Source organism: Herpailurus yagouaroundi, unplaced genomic scaffold, assembly GCF_014898765.1.
Source record: "Herpailurus yagouaroundi ecotype Mexico unplaced genomic scaffold, PumYag 28, whole genome shotgun sequence".
NCBI lineage: Eukaryota > Metazoa > Chordata > Mammalia > Carnivora > Felidae > Herpailurus > Herpailurus yagouaroundi.
In genome coordinates, this window is record NW_024412376.1 from 148,269,226 (window position 1) to 148,284,045 (window position 14,820).

The window sequence follows — 14,820 nt, forward strand, 5'->3', positions numbered from 1 at the left end:
CTTTTAGCATTCTGATAAGTGTAAAATTTTTGTTTTGGAAAAAAAAATCAAGAATGAAAAAAAATAAAACCACAAAGCCAGAGAATTAGAAAAAAAAAAAAAAAAAAAAACAACACACTACAAAGCCAGAGAATTAGAGGAAAACTATTGTCACAGTCCCATTAAGTCAGGCACCAAGAAAAAAGAAGAAGAAGAAGAAGAACAAGAACAAGAAGAACAAGAAGAAGAAGAAGAACAAGAACAAGAAGAAGAACAAGAAAAAGAAAAAACAAAGGCTGTTTAAATTTCTAAAAAATCAACACATTTTATCCTGGAAAAGAGAAGCGGGAATTACAATAAGTGCTAATCTTCATCAGGTGTCTCATGTACCAACCACAACGCTCTACAAACACCCATTTAACCCTCAAACCTTTAGACAGGCACTCGCTTATGCCCACTATATGAGGGTCAGGGCCCAGAGCTCCACACACAGCCTGCATCTGGAAAAGTCCACTGCCCAAGGTCCTCCACAGCCCACTTTGCTGGTTACTCACTAAATTCAAAACTCAAATTTAGCATCTGCTATTAAATAAACTGGAAATAAAATGATAGTCTACAATAGTCAAATTCTTCCTAAACATTAAAAGCAAAGTGTCCAATGGTGTGGAAATCATAGCTTATATCTAAACTTAAACAGATTATCTGCATTCTACTTATTAAAACTTAAAAAGGAATTCAGGTATCAGTTCAAAACTTTCTACACTTTGATATCATACAAATCCAGTTCCTAAATATTTATCACATACATTAAAAGAATTAATGAATTAATGAAAGAATTAATGAAAAAACAATTCTCCGAAGATTAAGGATGATTCACATCAATTTAACTTGACGTTATGGGATAGCTTATACATCAACAGTACTGATTCTTGGCTCAGGATGAAGGCAGAGTCTGGGAGTCTTGGTTTCGATTTATCCCTAGGCTGGAACTGCAGGAAGCAAATGTGCACATATCCAAAAATCTTTATAAATTTCACACTGAAGTCACACGGGGGCAGATTACTGTCTAATAAAGAACTGGTTGCTCATTGTGAAACTGTAACTCATTCTAACAAGCTGTAATGTCATCTGACAGATTACCTTTCTTGCTTACAAAAGTTAATTCAAGACACTCTACATTACGCCATGAAACTGACCAACCACCAATCAGCATTTACGTAAATTATGTATTAATCATGTTCAAGGCCTGCTACGTGCAAGGCTGCATGCTAACAGTTGGTCTCCTGAAGATCACAGCTCTGAGTTCCAAGCTCACGCACACAATAGTGGCTTCTCTTCAGTTTTCCCTTTAAACCAACACAGACCAGACCAACTGAGGTACCTGGAGTATCTAAAGCATGATGTACCTACAATCCAAGTGTAACAGGTACTATTTAAAGAAACAGACAAATGACACAAAATCCTACAGTTACCCACTCCTCTGATTATAGTATATTTTCCTACCCAAAGATATTTAAAGCTTTAAAAAGTGATTCTTTTCATTTATTGGTGAACTGATACTACAATTCATATATAAACTAGAAATTCTTTGAAAGCCACATGACAATACCACTCAACTTTAGGAATGAGCATCAGGAAATTAACAGTTCATCTGCACCAACGTGAAGTTAGGTTTAGCTGATCCACATTTCTAGCATTCCCAAGGCGTTACACAGAAAGCCACTGTGTGTCCTTGACCAATTCTAAACAGAGGAAAAAGACACATCTAAATGCTGCCAATTCAAAGAATTCAGAGCTTAAATATGGCAACAAAACGAGAAGATAATCACGTCGGTGCCAAACAGTGTTTTTGCTATTTAGATCGTAAAGGGAGCATCCATCTTTTGGCTTGTTTAGCATTACAATAAAGCAGTGTAATTTACTTTGAAAACATAATTTTGAAAGTATTCTGGAGACCTGGAATAAACTAGAAAGAAGAAGATGGAAAAAACAGGAATAAATGTAACCTACATTTTGATTATTTAAATTTAATTTCTTCTTGATATAGGAATGATTTCTAGTACCTATCTTTTAACAGAAAAGACTGAAATTCTCTTCCCATTCAATTTATCTTTACTTTAAATATGAATTCTGCACACAGTATTAAAAAGAAATCTCAGCAAGAAGAAAGTCTATCATAGTGACTACACCACTAAGAGAAGATGAAGCAGAGTAAGGAAAAATATAATCTATGGTTTATTTCTTTGTTACACAAAGAAAATTAAGAGTGGTCCAAAACATCTTAGTCCATCTCCCATGTCCTTCCTGACATAATGAGAACGTACAAAATAATGGCAAGCTAGATTAGGGGTCCAGCTCAGGGTCAAGTTTTTCCACCTTGATGACGATCTCTGGAGCTAAAGCAGCACTGGCTGGCTGGTTCTCTGCCTCCGACTCTGAAAGCACTTCCTCCTTTATCTTCACAGGCTTATTACTGGCCTCCTCCTCTTCATCTGAAGACTCATCAAGCTCCCATTCATCATCTATGTCCATTTCAAATACTCTTACATGACGGAGATTTGAGCTCAACTGGAGAAGAAAAGGTTCAAGAGTTTTTAAATTAATGGCTTAACTAATACGTGATATATAAGAAATCAGAAATCTGAAGAATGGTCTTATACGAAAGTTATTTTTCATTGATTTACAACAAAATCACTAAACTCAGCCTCATTTGCTGCAAAAGGATCTCTACCTATAACAGTGACAATGTCATGATAATTAAAAGCCAGGGGTTCCTGGCTAGCTTGGGTAGAAGAGCATGCGATTCTTGGTCTCGGGGACATAAGTGTAAGCCCCACTTTGGGTGTAGCGATTACTTAAAAAATAAATAAATAAATAACATCTACAATTGTTATTACTCAGTAAGACTTCTCAGAACAAGAAAGGTACACAGCTAAGACCACAACATGCTCATAATCAATAAAAGCAATACATCACAAAATGTTTACACTTTCTGAAAGGACCGCATAGATCCAAAGTCACTTCTTCCTGTTACTGAGTCCGTAAACAATCTGTAAATACTTACCACACAGGATACTTTGCGAAAACCATTCCCAGCAACGTACTGCGCTTTCATACTTTCCAGTAATCTCCAATGCTTCTCAAAATGCATGGTACGTGTGGGAATAGCACTACGCTGTTCATCTAGCCTGGGAAGGGGAAAGAAACCAACCCAGGAATGAAAAGGGGATCTTCTCCCTGGTTTACAAGGGGTAGTAACAGGATCCACCATGGGTTTCATTTCTACCAATACTCCCATTTCCAATAGAATTCTATCAGCCACTATCTAAAAAGCTATGATACTATCTTCTAGGAAAATTCTGCCATTCCAAGTAGCCAGAATGTCATCTTACTACGGTTTTTGATCCCTTTTCAAGGAAAGCAAATGGACACATTTTTAAATTAGAGGAGGGATCTACTCACTTAAATCTAAGAAAACTAAAACCATCTCTGGAATTGGTTGTGTACCCTCCATGTGGCTACCGAGGTCCTAATTCTGGTAGGAAAGCACTAAGAGCAAATCTAAAATAATTAATTCTACTATCACCTGAGATTAATGCTATGCTTGAAAACAGAACTAACAGAAATCCTATTCTCCACTCCAGGTAATTCCCCACCTTATGTTAGCAAATGCTTCTTGATTTATTAGTAAAGCAAAAGGGTAGAAGAGCTGCCGAAGTCCGTGTTTTCTTAAATAAAATCTAGTACTTCTGCTCAGCTGACTTTACCACTATTCCTAGTAACCACTGTCTACCATACCTAAGGTACTAAAATGTGCGATACACATTAAAAAACATTTAACTGTCATGACAGAGAGATACTCTTACTAAGGAGGTGGTTACCTTGTCGAGTAATCCCCAGTGAATTGATATTCTGCAGAATCCTCACTGTTATACACTGAAGACAACGGCAACTGGACCAAGAGTCTGTCTCTTCCTTCGCGCCCCACTGTGTCTTTAAGAACTACCGTTACGGTTTCGTCATCATAAAACTGTGCATCTAAACAACTGTAGGTGCTACAAGTAAAGTACATTCTTTTATGTCAGAGATGATCCGGACTACTGAGAAAATACTGTATACATAACATGCTACTGGTACAACACAAAAACATTAATGAAACAAAAACCAAGTGACATTCTATTTAATTACATTTAAAATATATCATTAGTTTGCACTAAAGTCAGTTATCTATTGTACCGAGTATTCACAAATACAACTAGGCCCTAAAAACAGGTCATCATGAAAAAAGGAAAGTCTGTGAGGGTGAGGTCGGTTCACAGTTCCAAAAAACTCTTGATATCAAGAGTTAGGCCTTAAGCCTGTGGAAACTCCATGAATGGCACCTCGCTGGTATACTGAGTAAACTGGGCTAACTAGACTGAAAAGTAAAAATAAGACTCACACAGGAAAAGTCACAACAACTTCAAAGACGTCATCATTAAAAACTCCTTTTATGTAAGGAAAAGAGAATGAGAAAAAGACTGGCCTATGATTAGTGTTCATTCCACACACTCAGGGGTGATTTGGGTAACATTACCCTTTTATATCCTAAGGACCTCCCAGAATAGTGAGAACGACACCACCTCACATTACTGTTGGTTGTAACAAGAACTCCAGCCATATACCCCTTGGAACGACCACCCTTTCTTAACAGCCAGGGGAGCACAGAAGTATTAATTACAGGAAACCACAGCTGTATAAATTCCTGTAGGGCAGGAAGGTTCCATTCAATTGTTAAGTCAAATCAAAGCATAACACACATAAGCAATCCTGTCCCCTACGCTGCAAGTTACAAAGGCCTCCTAAGGACGGTATCAACACTGTAACTGAGTCTAACCGTATTTCTAAAATTGCATTTATTAAGCACACACACATATCATACATATATATATACAATCTCATCCAAACAAGATTCAAGATTTACCTTCTTCTCACTTTTTCAGTTGTGGCGTAGGTGAAGCTCCCAAATGTAACAGCAATCAGTCCATTAGTTACAGATCTTGAAGAAAGGAGGGAAAAAAAAAAAAAAAAGACTATGGAAAAACTCGGATAGCCAATAATCTAAATGCTTGAAAGAACAGGATTGTCAGCGTTAGTATATTTACCTGAACAGCAAGCCCCAGACCAAAATACCATTATGTTCAGTCTTCAACACTGACAACTAATTTAAACGCCTAAATAGACAAACCTACGTCAAAACGACAACTTGGTTTAAAATCTTAGTCACTAAAGTAGCTAGATACCTTAAAAAATTAAGGGCACTTCAAACAACCAAATTATTTCTCTCTGGCCTCATCTTGGCCTCAAAAAACTTCCTTCAAATTCAGATTAAAAACCATCTGAGGGGCGCACGGGTGGCTCAATTGATTAAGTGTCCGACTCTTGGTTTCGGCTCAGGTCATGATCTCGTGGTTTTGTGAGTTCGAGGGCTCTGTGCTCATAGTATGGAGCCTGCTTGGGAGTCTGTCTCCCACTCTTTGCCCCTCCCCGACTCGTGCTGTCTCTATCTCTCTCAAAACAAATTTTAAAAAAAGCTATTTGAGATACTAATGGTATTCTGTATATGATTTATTTTTTTTAGAATTTTCATTTCAGATTCTCAAGAGAAGTCTCTACAGGCAAGGCCTCTTGTTTAATGAAAGGCAAACTTAGCCTGAGGTAAAAATCCTTTCAATAAGGAACCAAAAACACAGTTTTGAACTGCTACACATTCATGAGATACAATCCTGAGTGCTCTGCTGTTGTATTTTTCTTAACCCTAAAGAAATCCTACATGTCATAGCTATACCTGTATAATCAGAAGGGTTCACATAGCTTCCTGATTTGGCATTATCATCTTAATGATGTGAAAACTAAGACTAAGGACAGTTCGGTGACAAGCCTAAAGTCAGAAGGTGGCTTAACTAAACCCCAAAATGTAGGGAAGGGACGCTGTACATTTTACTATTAAAAATAATAGGGGCACCTGGGTGGCTCAATTAAGCGTTCGACCTCGGCTCAGGTCATCATCTCGCAGTCCATGAGTTCGAGTCCCACATTGGACTCTGTGCTGACAGCTCACAGACTGGAGCCTGCTTCAGATTCTGTATCTCACTCTCTCTCTGCCCCTCCCCCACTCAGTTTCTCTCTCTCAAAAATGAATAAACATTAAAAAATTTTTTTAAAAATACAATCTTATCTAATTCAAACTTTAGATTAATACTTACTGGGAAATATCAGTATGTCTCCTTAAGATGCACATTTTATAAAGTGAATCTTCTAAAATTGTAAAAAGAAGATAATGTAGATTTGAGGTTTTATTATTCCACCTAAGGAAAAAAAATCAATATCAAAACATGATATTTAGCTATCATTGCAGAGAACAAAACTGCATTGTTCACATGAGATGGGGAAAAACACACTTACAGAAAAGGAAATTTGAACAATCTGCGTGTACAGTCCTCACTAAAACAAAAGAAGAAAAGGTAAGAAAAAATTAAATTGGCTGCTGAATTTTACCATCCAAAAAGGAAACAGAATTACCTTCTAGCATCCCTATATAATGGAATACAGATTGCTTGATTCATCGATTTTCCAATTACATCCTAAATAAAAACAGATTTAAAAACACAATTAAAACATGTACATACACACACACACAGATACTCTACACAAAGTACCTGACCATCGCTGTTCAAATCTAGTAAAAAACCATCTAGATCACGAAGCTTTCTCACAGGAAACTTCAATGACAGTCGTTAACAGTAAGGAAAAGAGAGAGATGAAATTCTGGGCTGAAAAGGATGTTGGAGAGAAGTGCACGGCAGGCTAAGAACCCCCACCCCAGCCCAGCGTCTCAGAACACCCATCCTCCCTCCTGCAGGAGTCAGCTGGAGACACAAAAGCCCCATAACTAAGACTGTTTATAAGAAGTTTGGTCTGGGGGCGCCTGGGCAGCTCGGTTGGTTAAGCTCCAACTTCCTCTTAGGTCATGATCTCAGTGCTCGTGAGTTCAAGCCCCGCGTCGGGCTCTGTGCTGACAGCTTGGAGCCTGCAGCCTGCTTCGGATTCTGTGACTCCCTCTCTCTCTCTCTCTGCCCCTCCCCTGCTCATGCTCTGTCTCTCTCTGTCTCTCAAAAAATAAATAAACGTTAAAAAAGAAAAAGGAAGGAAGGAAGGAAGGAAGGAAGGAAGGAAGGAAGGAAGGAAGTCAGTCTGTTCTGGGAACAAATAATAATGATGCCAACCCTTTCAGTAACCCTGTATTTGTTACTTTTAATTTATGTAAGGAACTAACAATAAAAGGAAACGTTAGGGTAAACCATATGAAACTGCCATTTTTGTTAGCCAGAAGTTGACTATCAGCATTTTCACGTGGCTCACCTTAATAACCATGATCGTTTGCATAAGTGAGCCACATATTGTAGATATTCTCACTCCTACTCAAAGACATGCATTTCTTTCAAACTTACGGCTGGTTTTTGCAAGCATAGGTCAATAATGTTCTCCATCCGCCTTTTCACAAAATGCAATGATTTTCGAGGATAATATGGAAACAGCAAAGGACTTTCTGGTTTCAAACAAAAAGAGAAAGAAAAACAAAAACAAAAACACAAAGCTATAGCAAACCAAATGATTAGGAGAAAATAATCTCGTCAGAGCCAGCCCGCGCAGCTTATGGGGCAGTGGAAATCTCCCTGGCCCTTTCATTATCCTTCACACCCACCTCACTGGAAACGAGTATGGCCTTCTGCCTTTCATCATCGCCTGCTGCCACCCCTGAGTACCCCCCTAAAAACCACCGCACTTAACTACAATCCAAGTCCTAGCAGCTTGGTATTCTTTATTCTGTTTTCCCTACCAAAATCAAATAGTATGCTTCCACTGGGTATAAGGAGGGGATCATTTGGGAACCAAAAGACATATAATAAAGTTTGTTCTTCTCTACTCTTTGCCACAATGGGGTGACAATAGTCCAGCACGGTTCCAGAAGACCATAATACTTAAAAACAGAAACAGGAGACGAGAAACTAGTGCTGTGTAAATAAGCTCTTTACTTTTCAAAAGGCCACTTTACCAGGAGACAGTCCTGTATGATTCAGCGTTTATGGATACCAATTACGCTCCAGTCCTTTGTATCTGTTCTTCCTACTGCTCACAGCAGCTGTGCAAAGTAAGCATCTCACTCTCCAACTTACAGACTAAAAAATGAGGCACAGAAGATCTGGGCAATTGCCCAGTGTGGAAATGACTAACAACCTAGACCTGTAAATCAAACCCTCTGCCTCCCAGGCCTGCACTCTTCTACTGAGTTCTGCAGGCTTCTCCCTCACCTGCAGCATCTCCTGTCCCAGCTATGCTGGACAAAGTGAGCTTTAATCAGGTCAACATTATAAGCTCCCCACAGGTAACAGATGCTGTGGGAGCAGAGAAAGACATTTGGTCTTTGCCCCTGGTTCCTGGCACAGAGCTCTAAAACCCTCAGAATTTCCTGAGTGATAAGGGTGATAGGAACATCTTTTGTTGTAATGAGATGACTGTGGGTAGATCCCTAGGATAGCTTCAGGATGAGGACTGGTCACCAGAAAGACCAAGCTCTGATGAGAAGTCTGGACTTTTCAGCTCCATCCCCCAAATTCCAGGGCGGGGAGACAAGCTGCAGAAAGACCAAGCTCTGATGAGAAGTCTGGACTTTTCAGCTCCATCCCCCAACTTCCAGGGCAGGGAGAGAAGCTGGAGTGGAATTCAATCACTAACAACCAATGATTTAATCAAGCATGCCTGCGTAATGAAATCCCCATACAAAACCCAACCAGTGGGCTTCAGAGGGCTTCCCGGTGTTGGGAGGGTGGCATGCCCAGAGCAGGCAGGGAAGTTCCGAGCCCCTCCCCCATACCCTGCCCTACGCATCTCTTCCACTTGGCTGTTCCGAGTTGTATCTTTACAGTAAACCAGTAAATCTAAGTAAAGTGCTTGAGTTTCATGAGCCATTTTAGCAAATTATCAACCTGAAGGTGGTGGTAGAGGGGGAGCAACAGAAATGTGGGCAACCTGGGGAACTGATGACATCAGGCACCCAGTTGACCTGAGAACTGGTCTCAGGAGAGAAACAGCTCCCATTTTGTCAGGTTTTGTTTTTTTGTTTTTTTAAGTTTATTTATTTTTGTGAGAGACAGCAAGAGAGACAGGGAAGGGCAGAGAGAGAGGGAGATAGAGAATCCCAAGCAGGTTCCCCACTGTCAGCGCAGAGCCCAACACGGGGCTCGATCCCACGAACAGGTGAGATCAGGCCCTGCGCCAAAATCAAGAACCAGATGCTTAACCGACTGAGCCATCCAGGCGCCCCAGTGTCAGAAGTGTTTTGAGTAAAAACAGCTCAGATGCGAGCACACTGGCCGCTTATGAGCCATGTGCCGGCACAAACTGCTTTATCTACATTTAGTTAATCTTCACGACAGATTTTGAGGGAGGCACTACTATCATCCTCATTTTACTGATGGGAAAACTGGGGTACAAAGAGGTTGGACAATTGGCCCTCAGCCACATTCCTAAGAAGTCGTAGAGCAGATTCCAACACAACACTGACTCTCATGGACCCTGAGAAAGCACCTGTATCGAGTACTTAGCACATGACTTTTGCAAAGTGCTAGAAAGAAGTTTCATTAAAGTTTTAATAGTTCCATAATAATAGTGGGTATTTCTTCACACTAGACTAAGAAACTGGAGAATTAACGAGGTTGTCCCAAATCACATACCAGCAAACCTCGAGCATTTAGGAGATGGAGTCAGTAATACTGAAGTGCATCTTGGTTAAACATGAGGCCTGTAGCTAAGATTAGGCCTTCCTGTTCAGTCACAGATGTCAAGACAAAAAGGGTAGGGCCCATTTTTAGCCCATCAGAGTTCCCAGAACCAGCATTAGCCCACTCTAGTGACAGGGCCCAGATGCCACCCCGGCTAGCACATTGCCATCAGCGCTCCTCAGGCTGGGGGGGCCACCTGATTAAACACAGCAAAGAGATGAGTTGGCCGTACCTTTATTCTCCCTCCATTCGATAACTAACTGACATCAATGTATCTCAAGCAATACAAAATATGTCCTGCTCTGAAAAAGAATCTGGGCTTCTGGAGTTAAAACAAAAGAGCAATAAGCAGAGTTCTGGGCCTCAAAGAATTCTCTCCTTCCCCCATCCATCCTCATTCATTCATTCATTGATTCAGATAAACAGCAACCAGACACAAGTGGCAGAGATTACTCCTGAGTCGAGTTAAAAACTTAGGTTTTGAAGTCAGCAGAACCCTGGCTCCACTGCACGGTAGCTTGTGTGATCTCGGGCCTTCTCTGACCTTCAGTCTCCTCGACAGTAAATGGGGATAACAGGTACCTACCCCCTAGGTTCTGTGAGGATTAAAGGAGGAAATACACATATGTGGCTATCAGCCTAGAGATCTAAGAAACTGATAGACTGTGATCAGATTACTCTTAGAGAAAGCAAAAAAAATACTGCTTCAAATACTGTCATGTAAAATAGTGAAGTTCTGACATTTAATGGTTGCTATTTTGTTTTCATCCCTAATAATGCTGGATAGTTTTACTATATCAACATCTTAAGATCCTAGAGAATGAAAGGCACACGTACACTAAGAACCTACAACCTCAGAAGAACAGTTAAGCATCATTATGCTTTCAGAAATTAACAAATTGGAATCAGAAAAAGACTGCTCTCACTAGCAGGCTCTATAATTTTCTTCCCAATATCCTAGTTTCTATATGGTACAAAACAGATAATATAAAGAATACCTGAGAATAAATAATCTTACTACATCACAGTTAATATCAGGGTGTTTTCTATCATGGGAACGTCATACTGTTTGCTATTCTGCTGTTTCTCTAATCAACTACAACAGACACAAAAGATCTAAAGAACTGAGATACATATTCAACAACTGTTCAGCAACACTCATAGCTAATACACTGGTCTCAAATTAAGTATAAACATGGCCAAATTCTACTAGGTTCACTAAATACCTTTAAGGTGGTTGCTATTTTGAAGAAAATCATACCACTGGTTTCCTTCTGTGTTAGGAGGTGACACAAGATCATCATCTTCATCTTTCAAGTACTAGAAACACAGAATTAAAATTTTAAATGTCGAAAACCAAAGAAGCAGGCTTCAAAAACTTTATACAGTTAACATTATTTTTTTTTAATGTTTGTTTATTTTTGAAAGAGAGACAGAGTGTGAGCTGGGGAGGGGCAGAGAGAGAGGGAGACACAGAATCTGAAGGAGGCTCCAGGCTCTGAGCTGTCAGCACAGAGCCCGACACGGGGCTCAAACCCATGAGCTGTGAGATCATGACCTGAGCAGAAGTCAGATGCTTAACACACTGAGCCACCCAGGCACGCCTTAACATCATTCTATTTAGTAAGTGGTTCCATCACATTGGTATTATTCCAAGTGAAGTGACCAAAATCTGCTAAATGCCAAGACGCTAAACAAACTACAAACTACTGAAAGATTAGAACACTATAGATTCAGGGACCGTAAACTGAATTTAAATTTTGTGTTCCATTTTCATGAAGTACATTTAAATCATCTATATGTGTGTGTGCACGTTTACATTACAAATTAATTTTAGAAGTATCACCTGTCAATCTACTCTAGGGCAGTACTTCACAGGGAAGGATGGTGGACAGACCCCTGGAAGTCCCAAAGATGCCTTAAGGGTCAGTGAGGCTGATACTATTTTTATAGTAGCAAAATGTTATTTGCCCTTTCAACTGTGTTGACATTGCACGGATGGTCAAAAGCACAGGTGGGGAAAACTGCTGTTGCCAGGAGTCATGGTGGTGGCCTTGAACCACACGAGTGGTCACTGTATTCCTTTTTGCCACATACTGACGGTTCCCATTAGTATTTAATGAAGCTATTAAAATTATTGATTTAGTTAGATCTCAACCCTTGAGTACAGATCTTTTTAATATTCTGTGTGACAGAATTGGGAAGTATACATAAAGCACTTTCACTGATACCAAAGTACAATGGTTACCACAAGGGAAAGCATTTAAGAAATTGTCTTGGCTGTGAGTGAAGCCAGGCACTTTGTTGCTGTTAATGGGATTCCTTTCTTCCTTGAAAGAATGACTGGCAGATAGGCTATGATGATTCATACATGGGTATTTGGTGGATACTTTCTTGAAAATAAAGTAAGCCTGTCACTGTAAGCAGAATAACTGGCAGTATTTATTGCCAATGATAACATTTAAATATTCATGCAAAAATTAGAATTTTGGAAAATCTGTATCTGCCACCGTGTGCTTGACAGCCGTAGCACTTGAAGATCATCTGATGAAACTGGTGCTGATATTCATAAAACCTGACTTTTAGATACTGCGTGGAGAAAGGCGTCAGCATTTGGAAGATCTGCACAATTCAGCGAACCAGTGTTTTCCAAATGACCGACACATGATATTATAAAATCATGCACTAGTGAACGATCCACTCAAAGCACAAGACAGATGAATGGATTTTAATGTATCAGAGTAGGAAAAGTTCACTGATGCAATTTTAGATTCCACATTAAAGCTAACCTTTAAGACACTATCTCTTAGCAAGACTTGGTTGAATATCAAAAAACATCCATAATTATCTAGAAAAGCTATTACAATACTCCTCCCTTTCTAACACCTATGTGAGGCCAGATTTTCTTTACGTACATTAACCAAAAAAACTCATCACAACACACTAAAGAAACAGCTATGAGAACCTGCCTTCTATTACACCAGACACCAAAGAGACTTGCAAATCTACAAAACAATGCCACTCTTCACTAAACTGTTTTGTAAAATATATTTTTCATTAAAAGTATTTATATTAATACGTAATGGTAAGTGGAATTACTGTTACTTTTAAGTAATTTTGTATTCTGTTTAATTCCTAATACCTAATAATATCTACCATTGATAAACATAACCCATATTAGCAAAATCTCTTTGGGGTCTTCTATTAAGAATGTAAAAGAGTTATAAGATCAAAAAGTTTATAAAAACTGCTACTCTTCGGTTACTTTACCATCAGAACAGGGCTGCTATCCAAGTTGGCATTGTATTATTTTCTAGAAACTCTGGATAACAAAGACTAACACTGCTAAAATTTTAACATTAGTTTTTAATAATTTTTTTAAAAAGTAATAACTAAGTTCAATCAAAAGCCCGTACCTGACCAACTTTTTCAACGTTAAAGTATTTTCCTTTTCGATTATAAAGGTCTGGAGCCTAGAAAGAATAAGCATAATTTAACTCTTACATCAACTCACAAAAGAAAAAGAAAAAATTCTTTTTAAAAAAAATTATTAATGTTTATTTATTTTTAAACAAATAGAGACAGAGCGCAAACAAGGAAGGGGCAGAGAGAGAGAGGGAGACACAGAATCCGAAGCAGGCTCCGGGCTCTGAGCTGTCAGCACAGAGCCCGATATGGGGCTCAAAATCACGAACTACAAGACCATGACCTGAGCCAAAGTTGGACACTTAACCAACTGAGCCACTCAAGCACCCCAAAAATATTCTTAAACTTACCCAAAACCCTTATTTTTTAAGAGAGCTATTAGAGGCAGCTATTCTTTTCTTTTACGGATTGTACAACACACAAACAAAAGTTGAATTTACAGGCTCTAAGATGAGTACTGCCATTAATTAGTGCAATAGTTTATAAACAGCACAACTGCTAAGAATGTCAATTAAATTGGATTAAATGTTAATTACTTCTATCACCCAGGTTTATTGCAATTATTTAAAAAAAAAACATTATACAAATACCAACTTCCTACCTCATTGAAATGTTCAGTAAGAAATTCAGCAACAAACGTAATATCTTTTTGAGTCATCTATCAAAACAAAAAAGGAACAAAAAGAAAAACAAATTAAGATAAAGCTTCCCAATATCTTGTATCATGTAATGTAATATCTACTAAAAGCTATGGTATGAAGAGGCAAAGTTCCTTCAAAGAAATATCAATATAAATCCAAAAGATTATGTAACTGTGAGAATATGAAATCTTGAAGCTCTGACAAACAAGTCATTAAACATTTAAATCCATTTTCCAATCAGCTAACCCAACAGCTACAGAATTCTTACGGCCTAAAGTTCTTTATTATTTTAGAAATAAAATACTAATTTATTTAGTAATTTACTTAGTATTTACTGTTTAGTGATTTATTATTGTGCTAAGACTGGTGTGCAGGGTGCCTGCTTTGGGAGAGGAGACTGTGACCCAGATAAGCAACCTCAACCTGAGCTAAGAGCTGATGCCTCGGGGTCGGCCTCTACTTCTTACAGTGACCCTGCCTCCATTTCAGCCCTCAAAAATTAACACGCTGAGGTCCCCCCAACAGTCAACACACTTTATCTCCTCAAATAAAGGTAAGAGCAACATCAGAGAAACAGCTAACGTGGACCTCCCTGGTTTGCAAGGCCAGTCACCCACAGCGTAAAAGATCTACTTCTTGTCAGAGTCTAAGAATGGCGATCCTGCATTCATCCAGTCCACTGAGGCTCATTTTAATGTTCTCCTCCATTTTTTCAGGCCCCAAATGACCTAAATCTACTTGCATGAGAGCTTGGACAGAGGTGAGAATGAGTGAACTGCAGAAATCAGGTGGGAATTTGGCCCTGGTCTGAAAGATTTTACTTAAATTCCATTGCCACCTGTCTCAATCCTTATAAAGAGAAACTACTGTTTACCAGACATCAACATAGGTAGTAATATCTAAAGTACTAGATTTCCCAGGAAAATAAAAAGGCATTCAAGACCTAATGAAGT

At 39.0% G+C, this 14,820-nt stretch overlaps 1 protein-coding gene across 2 annotated transcripts in view; it reads right to left on the reverse strand.

Annotated features, from left to right (window-relative positions):
- Positions 1–1,986: 1,986 nt before the first annotated feature.
- ANAPC4 (anaphase promoting complex subunit 4) overlaps positions 1,987–14,820 on the reverse strand; it is a 33,977-nt gene continuing 21,143 nt past the window's right edge. For both annotated transcript variants that reach the window (XM_040486692.1, XM_040486683.1), the window contains exons 18-28: positions 13,828–13,884; positions 13,217–13,273; positions 11,027–11,120; positions 7,470–7,567; positions 6,541–6,602; positions 6,424–6,462; positions 6,225–6,326; positions 4,943–5,017; positions 3,861–4,034; positions 3,044–3,167; positions 1,987–2,547 (exon numbers count right to left, since the gene is read on the reverse strand). In XM_040486692.1, the coding sequence (XP_040342626.1) occupies positions 2,323–2,547; positions 3,044–3,167; positions 3,861–4,034; positions 4,943–5,017; positions 6,225–6,326; positions 6,424–6,462; positions 6,541–6,602; positions 7,470–7,567; positions 11,027–11,120; positions 13,217–13,273; positions 13,828–13,884 (1,107 nt within the window). In that variant the 3' untranslated portion in view covers positions 1,987–2,322. The remainder of the gene's footprint in view (positions 2,548–3,043; positions 3,168–3,860; positions 4,035–4,942; positions 5,018–6,224; positions 6,327–6,423; positions 6,463–6,540; positions 6,603–7,469; positions 7,568–11,026; positions 11,121–13,216; positions 13,274–13,827; positions 13,885–14,820) is intronic.